The 22,715-nt window shown below is 39.8% G+C and overlaps 1 protein-coding gene across 2 annotated transcripts in view; it reads left to right on the plus strand.

Moving 5' to 3' along the window:
• Positions 1 to 22,715, plus strand: part of B4GALT6 (beta-1,4-galactosyltransferase 6) — a 56,063-nt gene that overhangs the window by 25,344 nt on the left and 8,004 nt on the right. For both annotated transcript variants that reach the window (XM_069468142.1, XM_069468143.1), the window contains 3 exons: positions 1,170 to 1,283; positions 12,668 to 12,792; positions 17,327 to 17,443. In XM_069468142.1, the coding sequence (XP_069324243.1) occupies positions 1,170 to 1,283; positions 12,668 to 12,792; positions 17,327 to 17,443 (356 nt within the window). The remainder of the gene's footprint in view (positions 1 to 1,169; positions 1,284 to 12,667; positions 12,793 to 17,326; positions 17,444 to 22,715) is intronic.

The following is a 22,715-nucleotide window of genomic DNA, read 5'->3' on the forward strand; positions in this document are numbered from 1 at the left end:
TACAGTCTCTCTCACTGGGGCAGATTACTGAAGATAGAAAGAATATCTTCACATTTTCCTAAAGTGTCTGCTAGAGTTTCATTTTCTGTGATGCATGGTTTGTGATTCAGGAGACAGCCAGTAGTTTAATTAGCTCTTTCCACCTCTTGTTTCTGACTGTATGTTGATCCCGTTTTCTTAGGCCGGCTTCTGCTGCATAGCAGGAAACCCGCATGTCATAGTTCCCAGATTTGCATCTCAGAACTTTGCCCTAGAAAGGGACTGAAATGTAATCTCTCCAGTTCCATGTTCAAAAATCCTAAGCCTGTGACTGCCTCATGGGTCAGGTGCTCATCTCTAAACCAATCACTAATGGCTACAGTTATTGAATATTTATATGGGCCAGCGATTGTTCCAAGCACTTTATACATTTTATCTTATTGAAATCTGGAAATGACGATATGATGTAGGCATAGATGGGAAGCAATGCTGTGCCCTGCCCTGTATCACACAGCTAGTAAGTGCAGGAGCAAGGATTTGCACTCAGGCATTTCACTTTGATGCTCTAAATCACTGCTCTATATGTGGTATAACTTGCTGACCCTAAAGGTAATGGCCCTAATGTAATAATAGCTCCAGGGCTCCCCAGGGGCTGCAGCCCATGGGCTGGGAATGACTAATTTAAATGTTTAGAATGGGCTGTGTGACAGAAATAAGTAGAGTGGGTAATTCTCAGTTTCTTAAGTGTGAGGTGGTGAGAAAACATTACTCCCACCCCCCTGCTCTGTGGATACTAGTGGCAGTCATATGGCTCTGTGATGATTAGGAACACCCTTGGCTGTGTGATAGGGGAGTAGATTCCCATTGTACTTTCACACTCCTTTTAGATCTGGCTCAGCCAGGGAAGGGATGGGAGCAGGTGTTCTCATACTGCTGCAAATGGGACTGCTATGTTTGCATGCAAGGACAAGAGCCTGCTGCTCTCTAGACTTTAGACTTCTCTTGGGAAATCATGCTGTGAGGTCCATTCCAGCAGAGGTTTGCTTTTCTCTAGTTCTTTATAGATAATTGCTTGTAAGGACTTTTATAGATTGCATATTACAGTTTTCTCACAGTGACACTGACATATTTCATACTAGGGGCAAAGCAAAAGGCAGTTTTTTGATGTAACTTTTTTCTCTCTCTCTAAGATTATCCTGAAGGCAATAATTCAAGTGATTACCTTGTTCAAACAACGACGTATCTTCCGGAAAACTTCACATATTCACCATACCTCCCCTGCCCAGAAAAGCTGCCTTACATGCGTAAGTGTGGTCTAATTTTGACTTAACTGTTTACTTGTGTTGTAATAAAATCATAAAAACCACATGATTTGAGTACATCAGGATCAGATCATTACTATGGGTGCAAATGTTCATATTATGCAGCATGTTATTTGAATTTTTTTTTTTTTTGGCAAAGCACTTTTTGTAAGGAAATGATTGAAAAGTTGAAGAAAAATACAAAAGAGAAAATGACAAATACCCATATTTCTCCCACCAGGATTTAAAAATTCATACTTTGGCTTTCTTCCAAATTCTCTTAAAACAGTGTTTAGTAGAGTAATTAATGTGTTGTCTCCTTTTGAATATATTAGAACATTACAGATTAAGCCAAAGTCCTTTTTGACCTTCCTCAGAAGTAACCTCACCTCTGTCATGAGTTTGCTGTGTATTCTTACAGGTTACAAAAATTATTTTTTACAGATAGACGTATGCATAGAAAATAGATATTGCTACAAAGGTTCTAATAATTTATGTAAATGGTCTTATAAATTACATTTTATTTTGTGACTTTTTTTACTTAATTTTTTTGGAGAACTATCCATGTTGTTACCTATAGATCCCTGTTATTGCACAGTATTTCTTTGTATAAGTCTATAACATTTTGTTTACCGCTTTCCTTGCTGATGGACATTTAGGTCGTTTCTACTTTTTTTGCTCTCACAAAATAGCAATTTTTTTTTCTTTTTTGCTATAAAGAGCAACATAGTGTACAGACCATCTTGTTGCATATATGCATGTATACTTGAGGGTTGATGCCTAGTGGTGGAATTGCTGGGTAAATTGGCTCAGTTTTTCCATATTTTCTCGAATTGCTCTCTAAATTTACATCCCTGACAGCAAAGCATGAATGTAACACTTTGATATCGATGGACTTTTTGATTTTTGCTAATCTGATAGCTTAATAAATGGTATCTCATTGGTTGAATTTTCACATTCCGACCGGGCACGGTGGCTCACGCCTGTAATCCTAGCACTCTGGTGGCTGAGGCGGAAGGATTGCTTCAGCTCATGAATTCAAGAAGAGCCTGAGCAAGAGCGAGACCCTTTCTCTACTAAAAATAGAAAAAAAATTAGCCGGGCAACTAAAAATAGAAAAATTAGCCAGGCGTGGTGGCATGCACCTGTAGTACCAGCTACTTGGGAAGTCGAAGCAGGAGGATCACTTGAGCCCAGGAGTTTGAGGTTGCTGTGAGCTAGGCTGACGCCACAGCACTCTAGCCCAGGCAACAGAGCAAGACTCTGTCTCAAAAAAAAAAAAAAAAAAAAACACTAAACAATTTTCACCTTCCTCATTACCAGTGGGTTTAAATAATTTCTCATATGTTAGTATTTTTAAATTTTCTCTCCTGTGACTTGCTCTGTCATGGCTTTTATCACTTCTTTGTGTGGGGTGTTAGGTGTTTGTATTGACCTGTAGGAATCCTTTATATTCTGGCAGTGACCTGTTGTCTGCTGTGTGTGTTGTAGGTATCTTTTCACAGTCCTTGGCTTGTCTTTTTATTTTGTTTATGGAGTCTTTATTTTACAGAAGTTAACAATTGTAATATTTTAAGTCGTATCAATCAATTCATTTAAGGTTTTTGCTTTTTTTTGTCTTAAGAAAGCTTTTCTTGCCCCAAGGCCATACAAATACCTTTATTTCCTTCTAATAATTTTACTATTTTGTTTTTAATTTTTGTGCATAAGATGTGATAGTGATCAAACTATCGTACTTTAAACATGTGATTTTTAAAATTTATAAAGATGATATATTATCATTATTTTTACAAAACCACTATACTGTACTCCCAGCTCTCAGAAGCCACCACGACTATTATTTGGGATTTTTTTCTTTGTATGTCCTCTCTGCCCCACCCCATGATTTAAACATACTCTGTACATACAAGTTTGTATCTTGATTTTTATATAATTAAAGATTTAAATAAACATTTTTAAATTGCTTGTGTATCCCTGTATTCTAATGTCTTTAGTATCTGAATATGTTTTCTATGTCTTTACATGGCTTTTTATTGAGGATATTGGCCTTTGCCTATCATATGTGTAGAATTTTTTCAGTTTATTGTTGATAGATATTATATATTTATAATAAAAAGATTGACCTTTCAATATTATGTAAGGCCACTGCTTTCAAACTTGAGGGTATATCAGGATCACCTGGATGGTCCCGTAAAACACAGATTTCTGGCCTCACCCTCAGAGTTTCAGATTCAGTAGCTCTGGAGTAGGCCTGAGACTCGTCATTTCTGACAAGTTCTTTGAGGTGATGCTAATGCTGATGATTCTTGGGCCACACTTGGAGACCTACTGATTGAAAGTGTGGGTCTCATCCCCGGCTGTACAACAGAAACACCTGGGAGGCTTTTATAATTCTTGGGTCCAACCCCTAAGTTTCTGACTTGATTGGTTTCACCTGGGCCTGGGCACTGGCATGTAAAACAAATTCTCAGGTGATTCTTATCTTGGTGTCCTTTGCTGTCCCATAATAGAGAATAAAGCTCAGTGATTTTTGTGGCTCTTTGTCCTTACTTTGTTATTGCAGCCTTGTTCTCCTAAAAATGAATATTTTTGTCTGTGTAATCCTGAAACCACTGGATAATGTTCTGTTGAAATATTGCTTACCATAATTTCATCTTCCTAATGTTTATATTCAAGGGTTTATAGTTTTAGGAAATCTTTTTGTTCTTGGTTTAGTTGCCATTTTCTTAATGAGTGCTTTATGAGTTTTAATTGGACTCTGTTTGAAAGCGTCTTACTGCCAGGCCCTCGTGCTGGCACTCCTCTCCTCCGGTCCCATAGCTCATCGCACGTAACCTCTGTCGTGTGTGGCTGCTGCACGGGGGTCGTGGGGCTACTGTTCCTTCTCTCTGCTTCCCTCAGAGTCTTGCATTCTTTTATAAGAGAGGATCACAAGGATGTGGCCAGCCGTCTTTTCCCAGCAGGACGCTGTATCATCTGCCAGCTTAGGGTCCAGCTCCAATCCTGTGTCCAGTGACTGGTGGCCAGGGTGCAGGGCTATTTGATAGAAAATATAGCCACTTCAGATAATGCTTTAGAAAGGAGCTGGGGCTACAGCCAACATAACAAGGCTTCTGCCAAGAGGGCCTTGCAAGAGCTGCCCAGCAGAGCCCCTTCACTAGTCATGCAACCTCTGCAAAGTGGAGCCTCAGTTTACCTGTCTGTAAAACCTGGAGTTATCGTATCACCTTCATTCACAGTGTTGTGAGAATAGGATGGAGCACAACACTTGAAGCCTGATTGTGTTAATTTGATTCTCCCTACTTCTTTGAATGATGGAGCCAGACTTTACAATGATTAAGGAAATGAGAAACCTAGGAGAAATGGGTGGAGTTAAGAAGTTTATGCTTAGCTATGCATCCTGAATTTTTTTAATTAACAGGATATTTCCCATTGATGATAGAGAACAATATAATAAAATACCTAAGTGTAACATGTTATATCACACAAAATAATTGAATATCATACTTCCCCAAATAATAGTTAGGAGGGATCTGTGTAAGAATAAGACCTACTTGGATGAAAACCATTCAAGTGTGAGTAATATTTATTTATAGTCACCAAAAGTGAAGTCAAGGCTTAAAATTGTTGTTTGGTTATCTAGCGGTAAATGCTTTTTGATTTTTCCCTGGTGTAACAATGGAACCACTGGCACAAGATTTCCATAAAGTGTGAATTTTTCAAATTAAAATTCAGATAAAATGCATTTCATGAATTTCAGTAATGTTTCATCTTCAATAGTGGTCAAATGACACTATAAAATCTATTTTGATGTGTATTATTTATATGAAGAGTATGAGTGAATATTTCTTTGTTATTGTTAGTATTTATAGATTCTCCATAAGGCAAACTCATTTTCAGCTTTATTGAATTTATGTAAGATTCTTTGCGCTAACAAAGTAAAATAGAAGTTTCACCTTATCTCTAGCTAAAAAATAATAAGTGCTTAGCATGGATGTTTTGATTTTGATTTTTCTGGGTGAGGCAGAAATGGAAAATGTCAATTGTGTACTCTGCATTAAAATAAGAATAGGCTTCACCTTTAGTTTTCCTATCTTTTAATTCTTATTCAAATAGAATACGTCTGCAGTGACCTTTATATATTCTGTCCTTACTGTTTGTGGAATAGTTTCCTGTATGGTTTAACCCTGGTAGTTTCTATAGTTGCTAACCTTATGAATATAACAAAAGCTACAAGGACTTTTTGAGATGGATTTAAATAATTCACATGAAAATCAGCAAGGAGGGAAAAGATAAGCAAATAGACTTCAGAAAAGCTCAAATAATAGTTAGTATACCAAACCGTCATGTATATGTTTATTTAAAAAAGAGCTATGGGAGCCATTTTAGAGCCAGCAAGCCGTTGTTGCTTGAGTAGCAGCTGTGCAGCGGGCCCTGTGTCATAGGGGCAGGTAGGGGAGAAGCAAAGCTGAATACGGTCATGTGTGTACCGGCTAGGAGCAGGTCACACACTCAGAGAAAGGCATGCTGTGAAAGGGATATAAATGTGACGAAACGGAGATAGCAGTTCATTCTGGAAGGAAAAGCAGGAATCAGAGAGAAGGAACATTGGAACTGGGTCTTGAAGATACTTCAGTAGGTAGCTGAGAAAGAGCAGCATCCGGGCACAGGAGTTGTGTATTCTGAGAATGGAGAGTGGTCGGCTCCTGCTGGAGAGGGTGTGTAAGTGGGGCTTGTGGGAAGTGAAGCTGGACAGGGGAAGAAGGGTTTCACCGAAAGGACTAAGGGATCTGAGGTCTGCACGGGTTCCATGAATCCCTAGGTGTCCATGAGATGGGTTTTGGAGGGAGCGGAGCCCCTGAACTTGTCTGCAGAGAGTTCGTTTATAAGCCTGTGCACATTTCTCTCAGGTGAGAGTGCGTGATTTTCAAAGGGTCTAGGGACAAAAAAGGGTAAACCCAAAGCAGAAACAAAAAACCCTGCTTTAGGGAAATGGAGAACCATTGAAGGCTTTGGGCAGATGAATGTTGGACTAGGATTGTATAATACTTGAGAAAGATTACTCAGATGAGAAGCTGAAAGATGGGTGAGAATGGGGAAATCTTGGAATAAGGGAGACCAGTGAGGCACTAACTGCATTGGGCCAGAGGAAAAGACAAGAGCAGGGGCCAGGGCTATGGTATTGGAAACAGGCTGAGGCCCATGCAGCAACCAACTGAGGGATCGGGGTTAATTTCCAGGTTTCTGAAAAAAACCTGGTGACTGTTAACTGAAACAAGCAATGCAGGATAAACCTCACATTTGGAGAATGGGGGAGTTCATGCGTTCAGTTTGAGCATGTGTCATTTGAAGTTCAGCAGAGTCATTTAGGGTCTGAATGTCATATGAGATCTGGACTGGACATAGGGGCAGGTGAGCGGGAAGACAGCTGAGAGCAGGTCCCAAGATCAGCACTCACACAGGAGAGCCGGGGTCAGTAGAAGAAGGGAAGCAGTCAGGGACCTGGAAGAGTTGAAGGATGGCATCCCAAGGGCCAGCGAGGAGAGCATTGCAAGGAGAGACTGTCAAAGAAAACAGGTAGAATGAGGAACTGTGAAAAGGCTGTTGAATTCAGCATGTAGAACTGATGGGGACCACAGCAAGCTCGACTTCAGTAGAGCGGCAAGGTAATTATAAAGCAATGTTAGACTGTCCTGAGAAGTGAGTCTGAAGTGTGTGAAGACCAGTTGGTTAAAAAACAAATGTTTTGTGGGAAAGGGAAGGAGAATAGCGGTAAAGAATCTCCGGAGGACGCGGGGTTAAGGAAGAACTCTTTAGGAAGGAACGGACGAGAGTGTGTCCTAGGCACCATGGAAGAGGAGAGAGAAGCAGGCAGAAGGGGCTCTGCAGAGCCAGGTCAGAGAGTGAAAGGAGACTTGCGTCCTTGGGTTGAACAGTGAACCTTGGAGAGCTGGAGGAGCACCTCCTCCCCAGGCCAGACCGCAGTTCATTTGGAGTTGAGGTGAAGAAAGGTAAGGGGTTCATGCCATTGTTTCTTCCTTCCAGTTAGAGCAGGAGGCCACTTGCATATCAGGGGGTGGCCAAGAAGGCCTGCGCAGCTTGAAAGGGAGAAGTGAATATTTAGAAAGTTGTTTTAGGGACTGAAAAGCGGAGTCAGCTAATCATAAAAGGTGACTGATGGTTAGCCTAGAGAGCGCCCCCACCTGGTCAAAACGCACAAATCATGTGACACTTAGTTTTGTTGAAAGCTTCCTATGTTTCAGGCAGTATATTAGGTATTGTCACCTAAATGTGATGGGATTAATCTATGTGCTTATGTGGTTTTCTTCAGTGCTATTTATTGGGTGGAGAATTTGAGCATGGACAATTGTTGCTCCAAGGTTGGGATTGGCGACCCACGTGTGGCAGGTTGGGAAGTTGGTGGAATAGGGCGTTTGTGAGTGTATGGATACTGGGATCAGGTGAAGGTCATAGAGCTCTGTTTCTCTAAGTGTGGTTCAGGGATGACTGGTACCAGTATCAGCTGGGATACTTTGCAGACCTCTGAGCCACACCCCAGACCTATGGCAAAAACCAAATCAAAACGTTCTTGGTTGCGAACCACAGAATATGCTTTACCTGGCTTAAGAGGAAAAGGAATCCATGAAAAGAAACTAAGGAGCCCAGAGAAAGCCTAGGTGTCCAGAGAGTCAGGGTCAAAGGTTGAGCAGCCAAAACAGGGCCCAGACCACTTTCTGTGGCATCTACTGCACCCTAGCCTCCTGCGGGTGCATCTGGTCACAGGACTGCTCCTACCTGCTCAACTGGTTTGGAGAGTGGGTTCTAACTTCTTCCTTTGGGAGGCAGGACTCAATGGCGGGCAGTTCACGCAGCTAAAATGTGTTCAGATAAAGCCAGTGGCCATAACCATGACCCACTGGCAAGGACTAACACAGAAACCTTGATGTTGGGGCCGGGTGTGCTTCTAAACAAGCACACCTGGTAATTCTTAGGCACATCACCAAAATTAGCAAACCACTTCATAAGGAGGCAGACAGGAAAAATGGGGATATAGTAGAGAGAACTTTAAATCTCCATGAGATTGAGGAGGGAAAGGGAGGGGTGGGAAGGTGAAAGAGAAGGAGGCTTTGATGAGAGGGAGCAATGTCAGAGTGCTCACACACATATTTTAGCTCCTGCTGGAGCCAGAGAGTGGAAATGCAGGTAGGAGGGAAGTAGGGGTGAGACAGGTAGTGGACAGCCAGCTTTGCCTTCCTAGTCATTCATTCATTCATCCTGTGTCCAGACGTTGCCCTTGGCATTGGGGATGTGTGACAAACACTCTGTCTTAACGTTTAGAATGCTCAGGTTTGGTTGCTTCAAGAATAGTTAAGTAAGAAATCATGTGTTAAGTTATTCTAGAAGTTGAGAAGCTTAAGTAAAGCATTTGAGATAGGCAGTGTCTAATGTTGGCTTCAAAGGGGACAGTAGGTGACCAATGGCTGGATGACTCATAACTTCAGCCTAGAGCTGTACTCGGAAAGCAGCATAGAGGATGGGGGGAGGGAGTGTCCCGTCTTATCATGAAGATTCTTTTCTGGCTTTGAGGAGGAATTCACCCTAAGGACATTTCTAGGAAAAATTGAGATCTTTCTCTAACACTGTCATCGAGAGCTTTGGGCTGTGCACATTTAAAACCCTGAGGATAAAACAGAGACAAAAGCTGAAGTATCCAGAATTAGGCTTTAAATGCCAGAAAATAGATATAGGCCCCAAACTAAGTGAAGTAATCACTTAAACTGTTAATGTATAGAGAAAACAACTCTCTGCCTAGGGATATGCCTTAAATTTTACTTGAAATGTAAGAAAAATGCAAATACAGGTAATTCATATGCATCGAATGTTGTTTTAAGAATTATATTTTAATAGAAAAAATAATATCCTAAATCATGTCATGTGATATATTATAACCCACATCACAGTAAGCCTGTCATTTGGGCCCACGTGTGCCTAACAGACTGCAGGCCCGTTCAGGTCCAGCTTTGCAAAATGGGAGTCATTGTTGCATATCTTGCAAATTCAGCATTAGGAAATTATAGTAAACGTCCTACATAACCAGTGGTGCAACTCAGTTATTCTCACACATGTTAGAAGCAGTTTGGCACACGAGACTGAGAGGGAGCTTAATGCCACGTGAGTTCCCGGCTTCTCACCTTGATCCTCTAGGTAACTGGTTGCCTCTCCTCCCTTCAGGCACTCAGTTCTCTGGCTCTTTCCTTTCTAGCGCCAGCCTCATGTCAACAGAGTGAAATTCATTATTTGGTAAATTATATAATTTACATTTGTTTGCTGATTGTTGTTACATTACTGGGTAAATGGATTTCAGTCAGTATGTTTATTTTCTCGACCTTGAAATCTCTAAATGGGGAAAAGGAAGCACTTGTTCCCAGTTGAAAATCTCAGATTTAGCACAGGCGGGGAGTGAAGATTGGGAGTTCTCCGTGGAGCTCAGTGGATTCTTTCTCTTCACTTGCCCTTGAAATCTCAGCAAGTTTAAGAAGTAAAGGGGGCTGGCCTGGCTTATTGCTTAACTTCTTTACAAGTAAAGAAGGCTGTGTCCTCGCCTGACTTCACTTATGGCAGGTGGTTTTCAAATGCTTTTATTTATTATCTTTTTTCTTTTCTTTTTTCTTTTTTTTTTTTTTAGAGACAGTGTCTTGGTCTGTCACCCAGGCTGGAGTGCAGTGATGCAATCATATAGCTCACTGTAACCTCGAACTCCTGGGCTCAAGTGATCCTCTTACCTCAAGCTTCCAGAGTAGCTGGGACCACAGATGCCCACCACCACGGCCCAGCTAATATTTTTTTTTTTTTTTTTTTTCATTTTTTCGTAGAGACAGGGTCTTGCTATATTGCCAGGCTGGTCTTGAACTCCTGGTTTCAAGCGAGCCTCCCACCTCGACCTCCCAAAGTGCTGGAATTACAGGTGTGAGCCACTGTGCCTGGCTCAAATGCTTTTTTTAAAGCACTGGAATACTTTCTTGAGTGAAACCTGAAGGGGATACCCAGTACATAAAAGAGATGAAAGTGACCATGTTTGGGACCCAGAGTCCTCCGTACCCAGCCACAGGTTCCCTGAGCGAGGTTCCTTCCACTCAGGACAGTTTGGGAACCACATGCCACTAGTTAATCTGTTGAGTGTTTCCTCCTGGCCGCTCTTTTCCCTTCCTTTTCCTGTTTACAGGGTCTTCCTAACACCATTACCCTGCCCAGCAGTAATTAGCATTTATTCATATCTTTCTCTCTCTCTCTCTCTCTCTCTGATCACACTTTTCCCTGTTCCCAGTGGTGGCAGTGCCTGTCCTAGGTGGGAGGCCTGTTCTCTGCCCTCCACCTGCCCCCAGCATAGTGACATTGCTGTTACCACTGGTAGGACAACGTCATGCCACTGGGTCATCTTTGGCCTTCAGCCAGCAACATAGTAGGATTTCAGAGCAAGGAACAATTAAGCACAAGGGAAAGCTGCTAAGGGACTCTGAGGGGAGGCAGTCTGGAGGAAGGTGAATTTAGGATGCCTCAGACGTGGGAGACAGTGGCAGACACAGGAAGCCCTCTCTAATGAGGAGAAAGATACAAAGCCTGTCTCTTCATTCGCCAGCGCATATGTGTTCGAAATGGAAATTAAACTGCAAACGAAGCTGGAGAAAACTGCTGACAATAATGATGATTATAGCTGTTGAAGCAATAAAGCTGAAAAAAAGACAAAAAAAATTTGGTTTAACAGTGCATAAAGAATACCAACTTCAGTTACTTATGCGAACTGCTTATTATTTAGCCTAATTACTATCATTTTAGCAATCATGCATACTATTAAATGCATCAGATTTATTTGTGTGAAATTTATTTGATTACAGTGCTAGATTCTGTTTTTGTCAGCTGAGTCATGATAGTCTGTACTTATGTTGACTGATCAGTCTTACATTTGACTTTCCCCTTCTCTGCAAGTTCATAGGTTTCTCTTTCCTTTAATTGAACCTGACCTTTCTAAGGTTAGCTAGTTTGCATATCTTGTCACAGGAAAGGGTGGGTGTTTGGTTATAAAAGACCACAGATGTCAGTAGAATGGGCGGACATTAGAAGATTACAGATTTTTTCCTAGCTTACTCCGGGAAACAGGAATTTGCATTTAAAATATTAATACTTCTCTCTAGCATACCTCAGTGCTGAGTAGAGTCTACGACAGTCCTGCCTGGTTAGGATAAAGTGGGCATGGGAAGAGAGGCCATTGTGAAGACCTTCTAGAATATAGAATAGCAGGAGGAAGGAGGCTTTCTAGAGAGGAACTGAGTGTTTTGTGTGTGTGTGAAATTGTGGCCACAAGAGGCTCAGAAGACTTGAAATGGAAAACCTCAACATCTGTTGGTTTGTATTTCATTAATATGAGAGGAGGAGGTCAGAGAGAAGAATTTGGCCCAAGGGCATTCCAGAGCAATTTGTACCTATTTGGAAGTTAACAGGTGACATTAAAACTGCTATAAGATGATCATAGTTTCATTCTCCTGGCATTTTATATGCCATTCTCGGTGACATTGAAAACATTGAGGATAGCATTGCTTTGAAGGGAATGCTAGTGATCGCGCAGCTGTTTTACTTCTCAGGGGAAGATACTGAGGCTTCCTCACTCTTAGCTCTGTTTTTGACTGTGTTAATGGAAGTGGTTTTCCATTCAAGATTCATTCCTATTTCAAAGTGTGGTGTTCATTAGAAAAGCTATTAGTAAAAACACCTCCGGTAATATGGTATATTTGTTAATTTGGATGGTGAGTGCCTATTAGACCAGGAACGTTTTAGAAGTCCGTGGCGTACAACCACCTTCAGAGGCAGGCATCACTGTCCTCTCTTACAGAGGAGGAAGCTGAGGCACAGAGAGGTTAAATAATTTCCCCTGTAGACAGAAGCTGGGGTTAAAACTTCCAGTAAGTCTAACTGCTTATTTAATTCTTAAGTACTGTGCCATCGTGTCTCCTATATTGAAATGTTGAAATGAAAATAGTTTTAAAATACTTGAATAGTTGTTAAATTGCAACAATATGCTAAGTGATAATGACGTGCCAACATTTTCCAAAGGATATTATAATATTCAGTATATTACTCAACAGCAAATAGTTTAAAAAAAAGAAATAGATTGTCTTTGGCTGATTTGCCAAACATAGTAGAATGACCACATAAATTACCATCAAAAGTCAAAGTAAAAGGGGGTGCTATTCATAATTATGTGGTGATAACAGGAATAAACTGTACTGCCCTGGCAGCTGTGCTATACTGTCATACTACTGAGTGTTGTTTGTCCTACTAACATTTTTGAGGCAAAAAATATTAAAATCGCTTTTCACATTTTTGACTTATAGGGGGATTCCTCAATGTCAATGTAAGTGAAGTCAGTTTTGATGAAATTCATCAACTCTTCTCCAAGGATTTAGATATTGAGCCAGGAGGTCATTGGAGGCCTAAGGACTGTAAACCCAGGTGGAAGGTGAGGTAAATTCTTTTCATAAGTAATTTGACTATTACTATGCATTTGAGAAAAAATATGCCTTATTCAAAATAGAGTCAAATGCCTTTAAGTATTGATAAAACTAAGACATCAACATTTTTGTATTTAATGCATAGTACTTAGAGTTCCAATGTGATTTCATAGCGTTATTTTGGAGACTGCACATGCACCTCTGCCTATACAAAATATATGCTCATGTGTTCAGTCTCTTGGAATTCCTGGTAATAACTGTGACTTGAATTTGGCTTGGAAAACAGATATTTTTTTTTTTTTGGTTCTGTTTGGAGAGAGGCTGTGGTTTCTCTGCCTCCCACAGCGTTGCCTCAAGATTAATGACACCTGTGGGCCCACCAATTTCGGGACCCGTGAGAACTCAATGGGAGGATACTCATATCCTGATTTTCAGCTGGATCTAGCACTGGGGTTTTTAAGCTCTGTTTCTCAGGGTTTAAGAATTTCTAAAGACGCCGTTCAGAGGTCACTGCGGGATTTGAAAGGGAGGACTTTGGGCTTTTCACCTGTGTTTCAGAAGGCACAGCACAAGCTTTTGATTTTTTTGATATGTCAGAATTCTATTTAATGTTTTGTTTGAAAAACGGTAAGGGGGTGGGTCTGCCTCTGCTGCTTTAAAAAGATGGAAAGCCGTGATTTAGACCAGAGTTGCTCTCAGTACTATGAAATTGATTAATAAGTACATATTCATGTAATGTTAAGAAATAGCATTTATGTAACACAAGTGAAAACTACAACTGATTAAATCAAATGTTCTTTCCTAAAGGATTGTGCTATAACCTTGATCTGGAAACAGTTTGTAATTTCTGTTTTAAAATATTAATATTCTTCTAGAATATTCATATTTTAGTACAAAAAAATCACTGGTAGGAGGAAGAAGTGTATGCTGTTATACTCATGAAAAAGACCCTCTGACTTCATTGACCTTGAAGTTTGTGTTTGGGGATGTGTGTTATTTTGTGTGTCCCTAATGCAGAGCATATTGTCTTGTATAAGGTAAGCACGAAACACAATTTTGTTGAATTGAGTTTATAAGACAAATAATGCCTTTTTGGCCTTGTTACAAATGATTAAATAGACGGTTAGCTTTGTTATTGCCTTAAGTTGTAAAGCTACTCAAATGGATTCTAGTACAAATTTTAGCAAAAGGTTCTATTTTACAATTGCCTTATGCTGTTTCCCACATCAGATTCATTTACTAGGTGAATCTCTTCATATTTCTTGATTTTCCTGACATTTGTATCTGTATAAAATGTGGCCCAATTTATGTATATTCCACTTTTTAAAAATGGCCTGGACAAATAATTATTTTTCACCCTTGGGTGATGAGTGTATGTGTTGAATCCTAATGGAATAAATAGCACACTCAGCCACGAAGGCCAGGAGGTAGCATGGAGTTTGATGCTCAGACGTATATAGGATATAGGATACAATGTGCCCTCAGGTGTGCATTGGGTTGCATATCATTAGTAGTAGAATAATTTTGGGTAGGAAAAATTCACTATTCTTGTCCTTTTTCCAGTGGTTTGTACTTGATGCATTTTAAATTTTATAGTTTTCTTATTTTCTGGGAGACAAAAATATATCACACGTGTAGTTCCTACTTAAAAATATTAGTAGACTGTAAACGCCACTTGAATCAGTAGATAACATTATTGAAAGGAGTTCCTAGGAACAAACTAATTTGGGGATCTAACAATTAGCGTATTTTATTTAGGAACTGTATGATAATGCTACTTTTATTTCAGCTTTTAGCAAACCCTTTTCAATATAGTCTCTAGTTCTGAGTTATGCACTAAACGTGTGAGAGGGATTTTGGAGATTATTCAGATGGGAGCTATACTCATAAATATTATATAATTATAAACTCACCAAATATTTAATTAAATAAATTCCCCCCTTCCCCTCCCTGCCTGTTTACTAATAATGTTCCCTTTTCATATTGGAACAGAGTTCAGAGAGAGAAAAAAGAAGTAACTAGATTTATGTTAAACATGTGCCATTACTTTGATTCTTCTTTTCTTTCTTTCTTTCTTTTTTTTTTTTTTTTGAAACAGGGTCTGTCACTTGGGCTAGAAGGTCATGGTGTCTTCATAGCTCACTGCAACCTCAAACTCCTGGGATAAAGCAATTCTCCTGCCTCAACCTCCCAAGTAGCTAGGACTACAGGCATGCGCGCCACCACACCCAGCTGATTTTTCTATTTTTTGTAGAGAAGGGGGTCTTGCTCTTGCTCAGGCTGGTCTCAAACTCCTGACCTTAAGCAGGAGTTTGCTTATGGCCTCAGCCTCACAGAGTGCTAGGATTATAGGCATGAGCCACTGCACCTGGCCTCCTTCTCTTTTTAATTAAAAAATATATATATACACCAACCAAGTGAATTGATGGCCAACTAATTAGAATCGAGATCTTTCAAAACTAGCGATTTAAGCAATTCCTAGGTATTCCTGAATGCTGCAGGTTTGAGTGGAAGATTTCAGCACAGGTTGGGCACCTTATAGAGGCAAGCTTAAGGGAGGTTGGAAGAGGAATATGGTGATGCTTTTCAGGTAATTAAAAATGAAGTGCTTACCTGTGACATTGCCTTTCCATTTAGAGTTCAGGTGGTAGAGGGCTTGGACAATTTTGGCCTACCCTCCAGGCTTAAAAACCAGACAGCTGTTTGATGTAAAATCTGCTCAGGGGCCTAGAGTTCCGTTTCTCGTCCAAGGTCCTCAAAGATGGGTCTTAGCTACTTGTTTCAGAACTACCTGGGGTGTTTGGTAAAAATGCAGATGCTTGACTTGGTTCTCGGACATTCTGATTCTGTCGGTGGAAGAGGACTTGCATTGTTGTATCAAGTGATTCCAGTTTGAGAATTGCTCCTGTGTGTAGGCACTGGAAATGAGGAAGAGGAAGAGGAAGAGGGAACTAAAAACACTAAAGGAGAATGAGGGCTTGGTAGCTTCTACTTCCTTTAGTTCTAGTCAGTTGCGAATAGCTGTATTCACCTTAAAGTAACCAAGTCCAAAGCCATGTTATTTAGGGACACTGTAGCTAAGTGGTATGCTTGAAGTTTGAAAATGGAACAAAAACTTGGTGGGAGAAATTGATGTGGTAAACATTTTTCTTGATGCTTTCCTCATGGTGTGTATTGGAGGAAATAAGCAAGGAAAAAAGGTGCATGAATTCAGTAAGATTAGTGGTTTTAAAGTGGGAGCAAACTGAATGGGATAATTTTACTTGAGCAAGATGGGGTGAGGATAGATTCAGGAAGATGAAGTGTTGTTTTCTCAGAAGATAATTAGCAGATGTTCTCTATCTGCTCTGGAGATGTATCGACAGGGGAGTGGCTTAACAGCAAATTAGGGCAGATAGAAGAAAGAATGTCCTGAAACAAAGGCTATTAAACCTCAAAATAAATGATCACAGAACACTGAGATCTTTTTTTTCTAGGTAATAAATTGTGAACTAATGAGAATGTTGTTCCACAGCCACGAGAAAGAACATGCCAAATGAATTTTTAAGATATTGTTTAGCTTTATTTTAATAAAAACTTTGCTTTAGGCATATCATTCACAGTCTTTGATAACTGTCTCATTAGAATTTGGACATTTATTTGCTATTAAAATGTCACTTTAGCTTATTTGAAATTGCCAAGACACTGGTAATTTCTTTCTTTTATATCATTTTCAGTTTTCTTATAAGACTAAAATGAAACCTTATACGTTCAACTCATCACTTGGCTTAGTTGTGTTTAATTAATATAGACTATCTTTAATATGGACTCTGGAGCCATTTAATAACTTCCTCCTTTAAATATCTATAATTTGCCTTAACTACTTTTACAGTCTATTTATGTTATGTCATAAGCAGCCAACTTGTGGCCAAATGCAAAACCAGGCTAGAAGGTATCACACTGATGCCCTTTACATAAGGTCAGCGGTAAGGATATGTACTCACCATCTGACTCCTTTCCCTCCTTTTACTTTTCATAGCAGTTTCTGATCCTAAATGTAAACCTAGGGGCCTCTGAGCTGGTTTGGCAGTGGGTTGATTTGGGAGTTCCTTGACTATGCCAGCCGTTGGTACGGAAGCCCATTGGCAGGGAGTCCCTAGCACCCTTGTGACTAGGAAGGGAGTCTTGGATGTGGGGTTGGTGTTGCTGCGACAGCCTCGTGGTCCTCTCCAATCTACTCTCCATGCTGCCACCAAAGTAGTCCCTGGAGTTGCCAAATCTGATTTATGTCTCTTTTAAACAATTTCCCATGGTGTTCATAGGTTAAAGACCACAATCCTTAGAATAGCCTTCAGAGCCCACTCACACCTCCCAGTTCCACAAGACCACAAGCAGCATGAAGGCAAGGGCATGTCTGTGTTTGCTCACTGTTGTATCTCTGGTGAGAAAATTCACAACAGTGTGACTTTAAAGCCATCAGATGTTTTCAAGGATCAGTTTTTATCTTTACCTCTAGGATTTGCCGCTGCATTTATTTACATGTGTGACTATTTTGTTTTGAAGGTGGCAGTTCTCATTCCTTTCCGTAATCGCCATGAACATCTTCCAATTTTTTTCTTGCACCTGATTCCGATGCTCCAGAAACAGCGGCTAGAGTTTGCCTTTTATGTCATTGAACAGGTAAGGATATTTTTCAAAATGGTCACCAAGTATTCTAGAACTTAAGCTCTTAGATATGGTTTGATTAAAAATGTTTGGCTTAAGGTTAAGCAGGTAACTCAAATCCTTGTTTTTATAGTTGAATAAAGTTAGACTTTAGATTGAGCTTGTATTTTTTTCCCTTGTAATAATGTAATTTCCTTGTACTAATTGTAATTTGGTCAAGAGAGTTGATCAGCAGTTATGTTCAACTTTCACATGATAGGCTTGATATATTTAAATTACATTCTAAACATTGGATTGTCAAAGTATGATTTTTTAAAATAACTGTATAGCTGATTTTACCTTATAGAATTAAATATTACTTTGACTTATAGTATTGCTCATTTTTATGCTTTCATTAGGCTTGTGATCTTTGTTTATTCTTGAAAACCTCTATAAAGTTTCATCTAATTGAGAAACTGGTGATTTTGTTAATTCAGAGTATTTGGGAGTGTAGACTCATGTGCTGCCATCTGGACTCATGACCAGTGTACTTGGGAGTACAAGTCAAAGTCCTATTCTAGATAATACTGAAGCACCCTAGAATTACCTCCTTTATATTCACAGTGTTTAATTTCGAAAGAGAATTTTAGTTTATGACCCATGAATTTAAGTACAGAGAGTGGAGGATAAGATTTTTTTTTTTTTTTAAACACAACAGCAAAGAGTAGGTAATTCTTGATTGCAGATTTCTTTGAACTGTGGGGTAGTTGCTGGCTAGTCCTGAGAATCAATGAACATTTGCTGTCGTGTTTTCATAGTTTTTCATTTTCAAAGTCATGTCTGTTGGTAGAGGAATTTTGTTTTTGTTGTGGCCACACGCATGTATTTTGCTGGCCATACCGAGCCTGACATTAGTAATGGCATACTAGCCTTTCCAGGATATAGACCAGGCTCTGTAGCTGGTAAGCAAACATACATCTAATGAACTGACAGGTCAGGAAAAACAGAGCACTAAACTGTGTCATGCCCAAGATCTCTTTCAAATCTGAGATTCTGTGATTCTTTTAGAAATAGAGATGACCAAGAAGAGAATAGAATTAAAAAATATAGGCAAAGCAAAAAAAAAAAAAAAACAAAAAAACAAAAAAAAGCTTCATTTGTTTCTGAACAGATATTATCAAAGCTGAGTAAATCATAATTCTTCAACATAGTCTATTCAAATAGAGTTGAAATGACCCTGACTTTTTGTAGTCTGTAAAGTATAAGCATAAAGAATCTTTTCTACATTCTTTTTAAGCATGGATAAAGTGATATTTCAGAAGCCAAAAATGTGTGATAACACTAGAAGACCAGATCTCCATGCCAGCTTATACCACTCTTAGTATTGTCACCTTGTATTTCACATTAAAATGTTTGATACATAGTAGTTTTATATTAACATATACTGACCTTTCCAATTGCTTCACGTTGTTGCCAACACTTGGTATGGTCAGTCTTTTTAATTTTAGCCATTTTAGTGGGTTTGTAAGAGATGATATCTTATAGCAATTTTAATTTTTATTTCCCTGATGACTAAGGATGTTGATCATTTTCTCATGCACTTATTTGCTATCGATGTACCTTCTTTGGTGAAGTTTCTGTTCAGATATTTTGCCCATTCTTTAATTGGGTTGTCTTCTTTTTACTGAGTTATAAGAATTCTTTTTGTATTATAGATACAAGTCTCTTGTAAGACATGAGTTTGGCAAATATTTACCCCCAGTCTGTGGCTTGACTTTTTATTTTCTTGACAGTGTGTTTTGAAAGCAAAAGTTTTTAATTTTGATGAAGTCCAATTTACTGATTTTTTTTAATATAGCTCGTGCTTTTTGTGCTGTATTTGAGAAATTGTTCTCTAAGATTTTCTGTTTTCTTTGATGCAGTTAGCTCTTACGCTTAGACTAATCCATTTTAAGTTAATCTTTATATATGATATGAGGTAAGGGTGAAGGTTCATTTTTTTGGCCTATGGCTATTTAGTTAAAAAGATTCATCACCATTTGTTAAAAAGATAATCTTTTCCCCACTGAATTGCCCTGGCACCTTTGTTGAAAATCAGTTAACATATATGTGTCATATATTTGGGTCTATATCTGGTCTCTCTGTTCTGTTCTATTCAATCTGCTCGTCAGTTTCTCCCAAAAAGCCTGCTAGGATTTATTTCCTTATTTGTCAATAGATAAATAATAGACAAAGTGACCTGGCTTGTATTATTACTTTTATTTGGTAGAAATATTCAGATTTTTATTCTTAAGATGGTTACAGTTTCTCCAGCTCCTGTGGTTTATTCTGGATCTACTTTTTAAAAAAATTTCTCTTAGCTTTTTGCCTCTGCTTTTTGTGCCCTATGCATATTATGATGTATATAGTGCATATATACTTTTTAATGTAATAGTCTATTCTATGAAAATTGACTTTTTTTTAAACCTGATAACCAATCAAAATTTTTAGCTACTTTTATGATAGCAGGTATAGATTTCTAGGTCTGTTTTACTAGTTGCTAGTTTCCTTTTTGAAAATATCAGGTCCCCACAACGTATTGAGAGATGAAATATCTGTCTCTGTGTTTTCAAAGGCATATTCTCCTGAGAGTTCAGCACCATTGAATTATTTTGTGTATGTGATGAAGAAATCTTTGCAAAGCAACTGAGCTCCACATTTTTATTTTCAAACCTCTTAAGTCTGAATCTCAGCTTTGATCAATATTAATTCAGGACCGTGTATTTGATAGTGTGTGGGTTGAAGCTAGAAACATCTTCACCACATATGAAGTAGAAGAGTAATTTTTCTGCTGGACCGGGTGCCCAGGAGAAATGCTAAGTAATTGAAGAGCAGCTCAAAGATCCTGCTTAAATATCGAAGATGGAGCACGGGTTTACCACTTCTTTCCAAACTCCTAAAATGAGAGTGAAAGAAGGAAAACTTTTAAAAAGTTATTAAATTGCAGGACAAAGAAATGGTAGTGAGCGAGAGATTTCAGCACTTCCTGGAAGTCAGGAAGCGGATGGAGTGCTGATAGCTGCCCCGCAGAACAGTGAATGTCCAAACCCACGTGCTTGTCGCAGGCTATTGTGACAAGAATGGAGTCAGTTTGCTGGACAAACCTCTGCGAATCTCGGCACTCGAAAGATGTCACAGAAAGTAGACTGAAGCACTGGGCTAACATAAGCAGGTTGTGAAAAAGTTACACTACAAAACAGTCAAATCCCCAGTTCCTCATCTTTGCTTGTATTGCCAGGGGATTACTTTGTTGTATCTTATAGAAAAGGAGAAGTTTATCTTCTGGAAAAACCACACTCAAGAAGCTCTGACTGTGCTGACACAGCTACATTTCGGGGCCTAAAGACAGGGGATTAAATAAGTCTGCATCCCAACACTGGGGACCCTCCGGCCTTTTCCCTGTCTGGCTTTTTTAAGCCAGTGGCCAGGTATGAATCCTTCACCCCTCCAAGTGGGGCAGGGCATAAGTAGTGTCTTCATTAGAGAAATAGATTAGCCTCAGGAAACAGACAACAGATCTGACGTTGGAGATCTCCAAAGGGAAAGGCCAGCTTCCTCATGTTATCACTTCCCTGTAGCCCACTTGCATTCATTTCAACAAAGGGGATATGGCAGTGAACAAACTAGATAAGGCCCCCTCCTGTGCTTGTGCAGAAAGATAGGCAGTAAATAATTATGTGATATGCCAGGTGGAGCTCAGGGCAGAGTGTGGTGAGGACAGGCAGAGGTGCTCTTTTTCACAGAGTATTCGGAAGGCCTCGCTGAGGAGATGAAGGAACACGCCATGCTAATGCGGGCGAAGTGCATTCCAGGCAAGGCAGGACGATGCTGGGTGTGTTTGGGCAGAGAGGTGGGTGTCACTGGAGGAGCATGCTGGGAAGGAAAGCAAAAGCAAATGAGGAAGGACCTAACAGTCTCGGTGAGGACTTGGATTATCCTGTGTGAGGTCAGAAGACACTGGAGGATTTTAAGTAGAGGGATGAGTTGGTCTAATTATGTTTACAGAATGACTCTGGCTGCTGTGTTGAGAATAAGCTGTAACGGTCGGGGCTGAAACAAGGAGAGCCACTAGAAAGCTTTTGGAAGTTGCCTAGGGAGGAGATGGTGATGACTTGGGCTCCTGTGGTCGAGGAGGAGGTGGTAAGGAGGGATTGGGTTTGGACTACACTGGGTTTTAAAGTGGTATGTGCTGATGAATTGGATATGTAGTATGAGTGATGGAGAACAGGCACACATGATGCCAAAGCTTTTGTCCTGAACAAGGAAGGGCATTGCCTGTCCCTGAGCTGTGGACACATAGAGTACTGGAGGAAGAGGGACGTGCCTTTTTTTGTTGTTTTAATTTGTGTGTGTGTATATGTATGTGGTGTATGTGAGTCAAGAATGGTTTGCAGCAATTCTTGCATAGATACGTGGAAATTCCCCTCAGCTGTTTAGTGCTTATTCTCAAACATGAATGGGCAGCCAGGGATCCCCAGATTTTGAAGAATGCCTCCAACAAGGAGACAAAACCAAGTAAAAAAAAAAAAAAGAGAGAGAGAGAATGTAGAAAATAGAGACAATGGAGGGAACTTTAAACAATAGAAAGAAACAAAAACTCATAATCAGGATCCACAGAAAGTAAAGGAAAGATAATGAATCTGTGAAACAAAATGAGGACATCATAAAGACAATCAGATAGGAAAGAAAAGAAAATGAAAATGTGATTAAGTGAAACAAAACTTTCAATAGAATGGCTGGAAGATTTAAAATAACTGCTGAAATAGAACCAAAACTAAGAAAATAAGGAGATAGAGCTAAGAGCACCCAGTATGTCATGGGAGTAACTATTGTACAAGATGGACTCCAAGGGTCTTTGCCTCCTTGCAATCAGACCCCTGTGGAATCTGTTCCCACAATGATCAAGGGCTAACTGGCATGGTGAACCAAATACTGTGAGAGGGACAATATGAAACTTTTGAGGCTAGGTCATAAAAGACATTGCTGCTTCTGCCTTGGCATCTTGGGTCACTCACTCTTGGGGAGGCCAGCTGCCATGTCATGTGAATGCTCAAGCAGCCGTGTGGAGAGGAACCAACTTGCCAGCACCATCTTTCCAGCCATGTGAGTGAGCCACCTTGGAAGTGAATCCTCCTGCCCCAGTCAAGCCTTCCAGTATTTCCAGCTGAGGCTCCGGACATGCTGGAACAGAAATGAGGCATTTCTATTCTGCTCCCAGAATTCCCTCTCCATAGAAGTCATCAGCATAATAAATGACTATTGCTTATTT

Source organism: Eulemur rufifrons, chromosome 5, assembly GCF_041146395.1.
Source record: "Eulemur rufifrons isolate Redbay chromosome 5, OSU_ERuf_1, whole genome shotgun sequence".
Taxonomy (NCBI): Eukaryota; Metazoa; Chordata; class Mammalia; order Primates; family Lemuridae; genus Eulemur; species Eulemur rufifrons.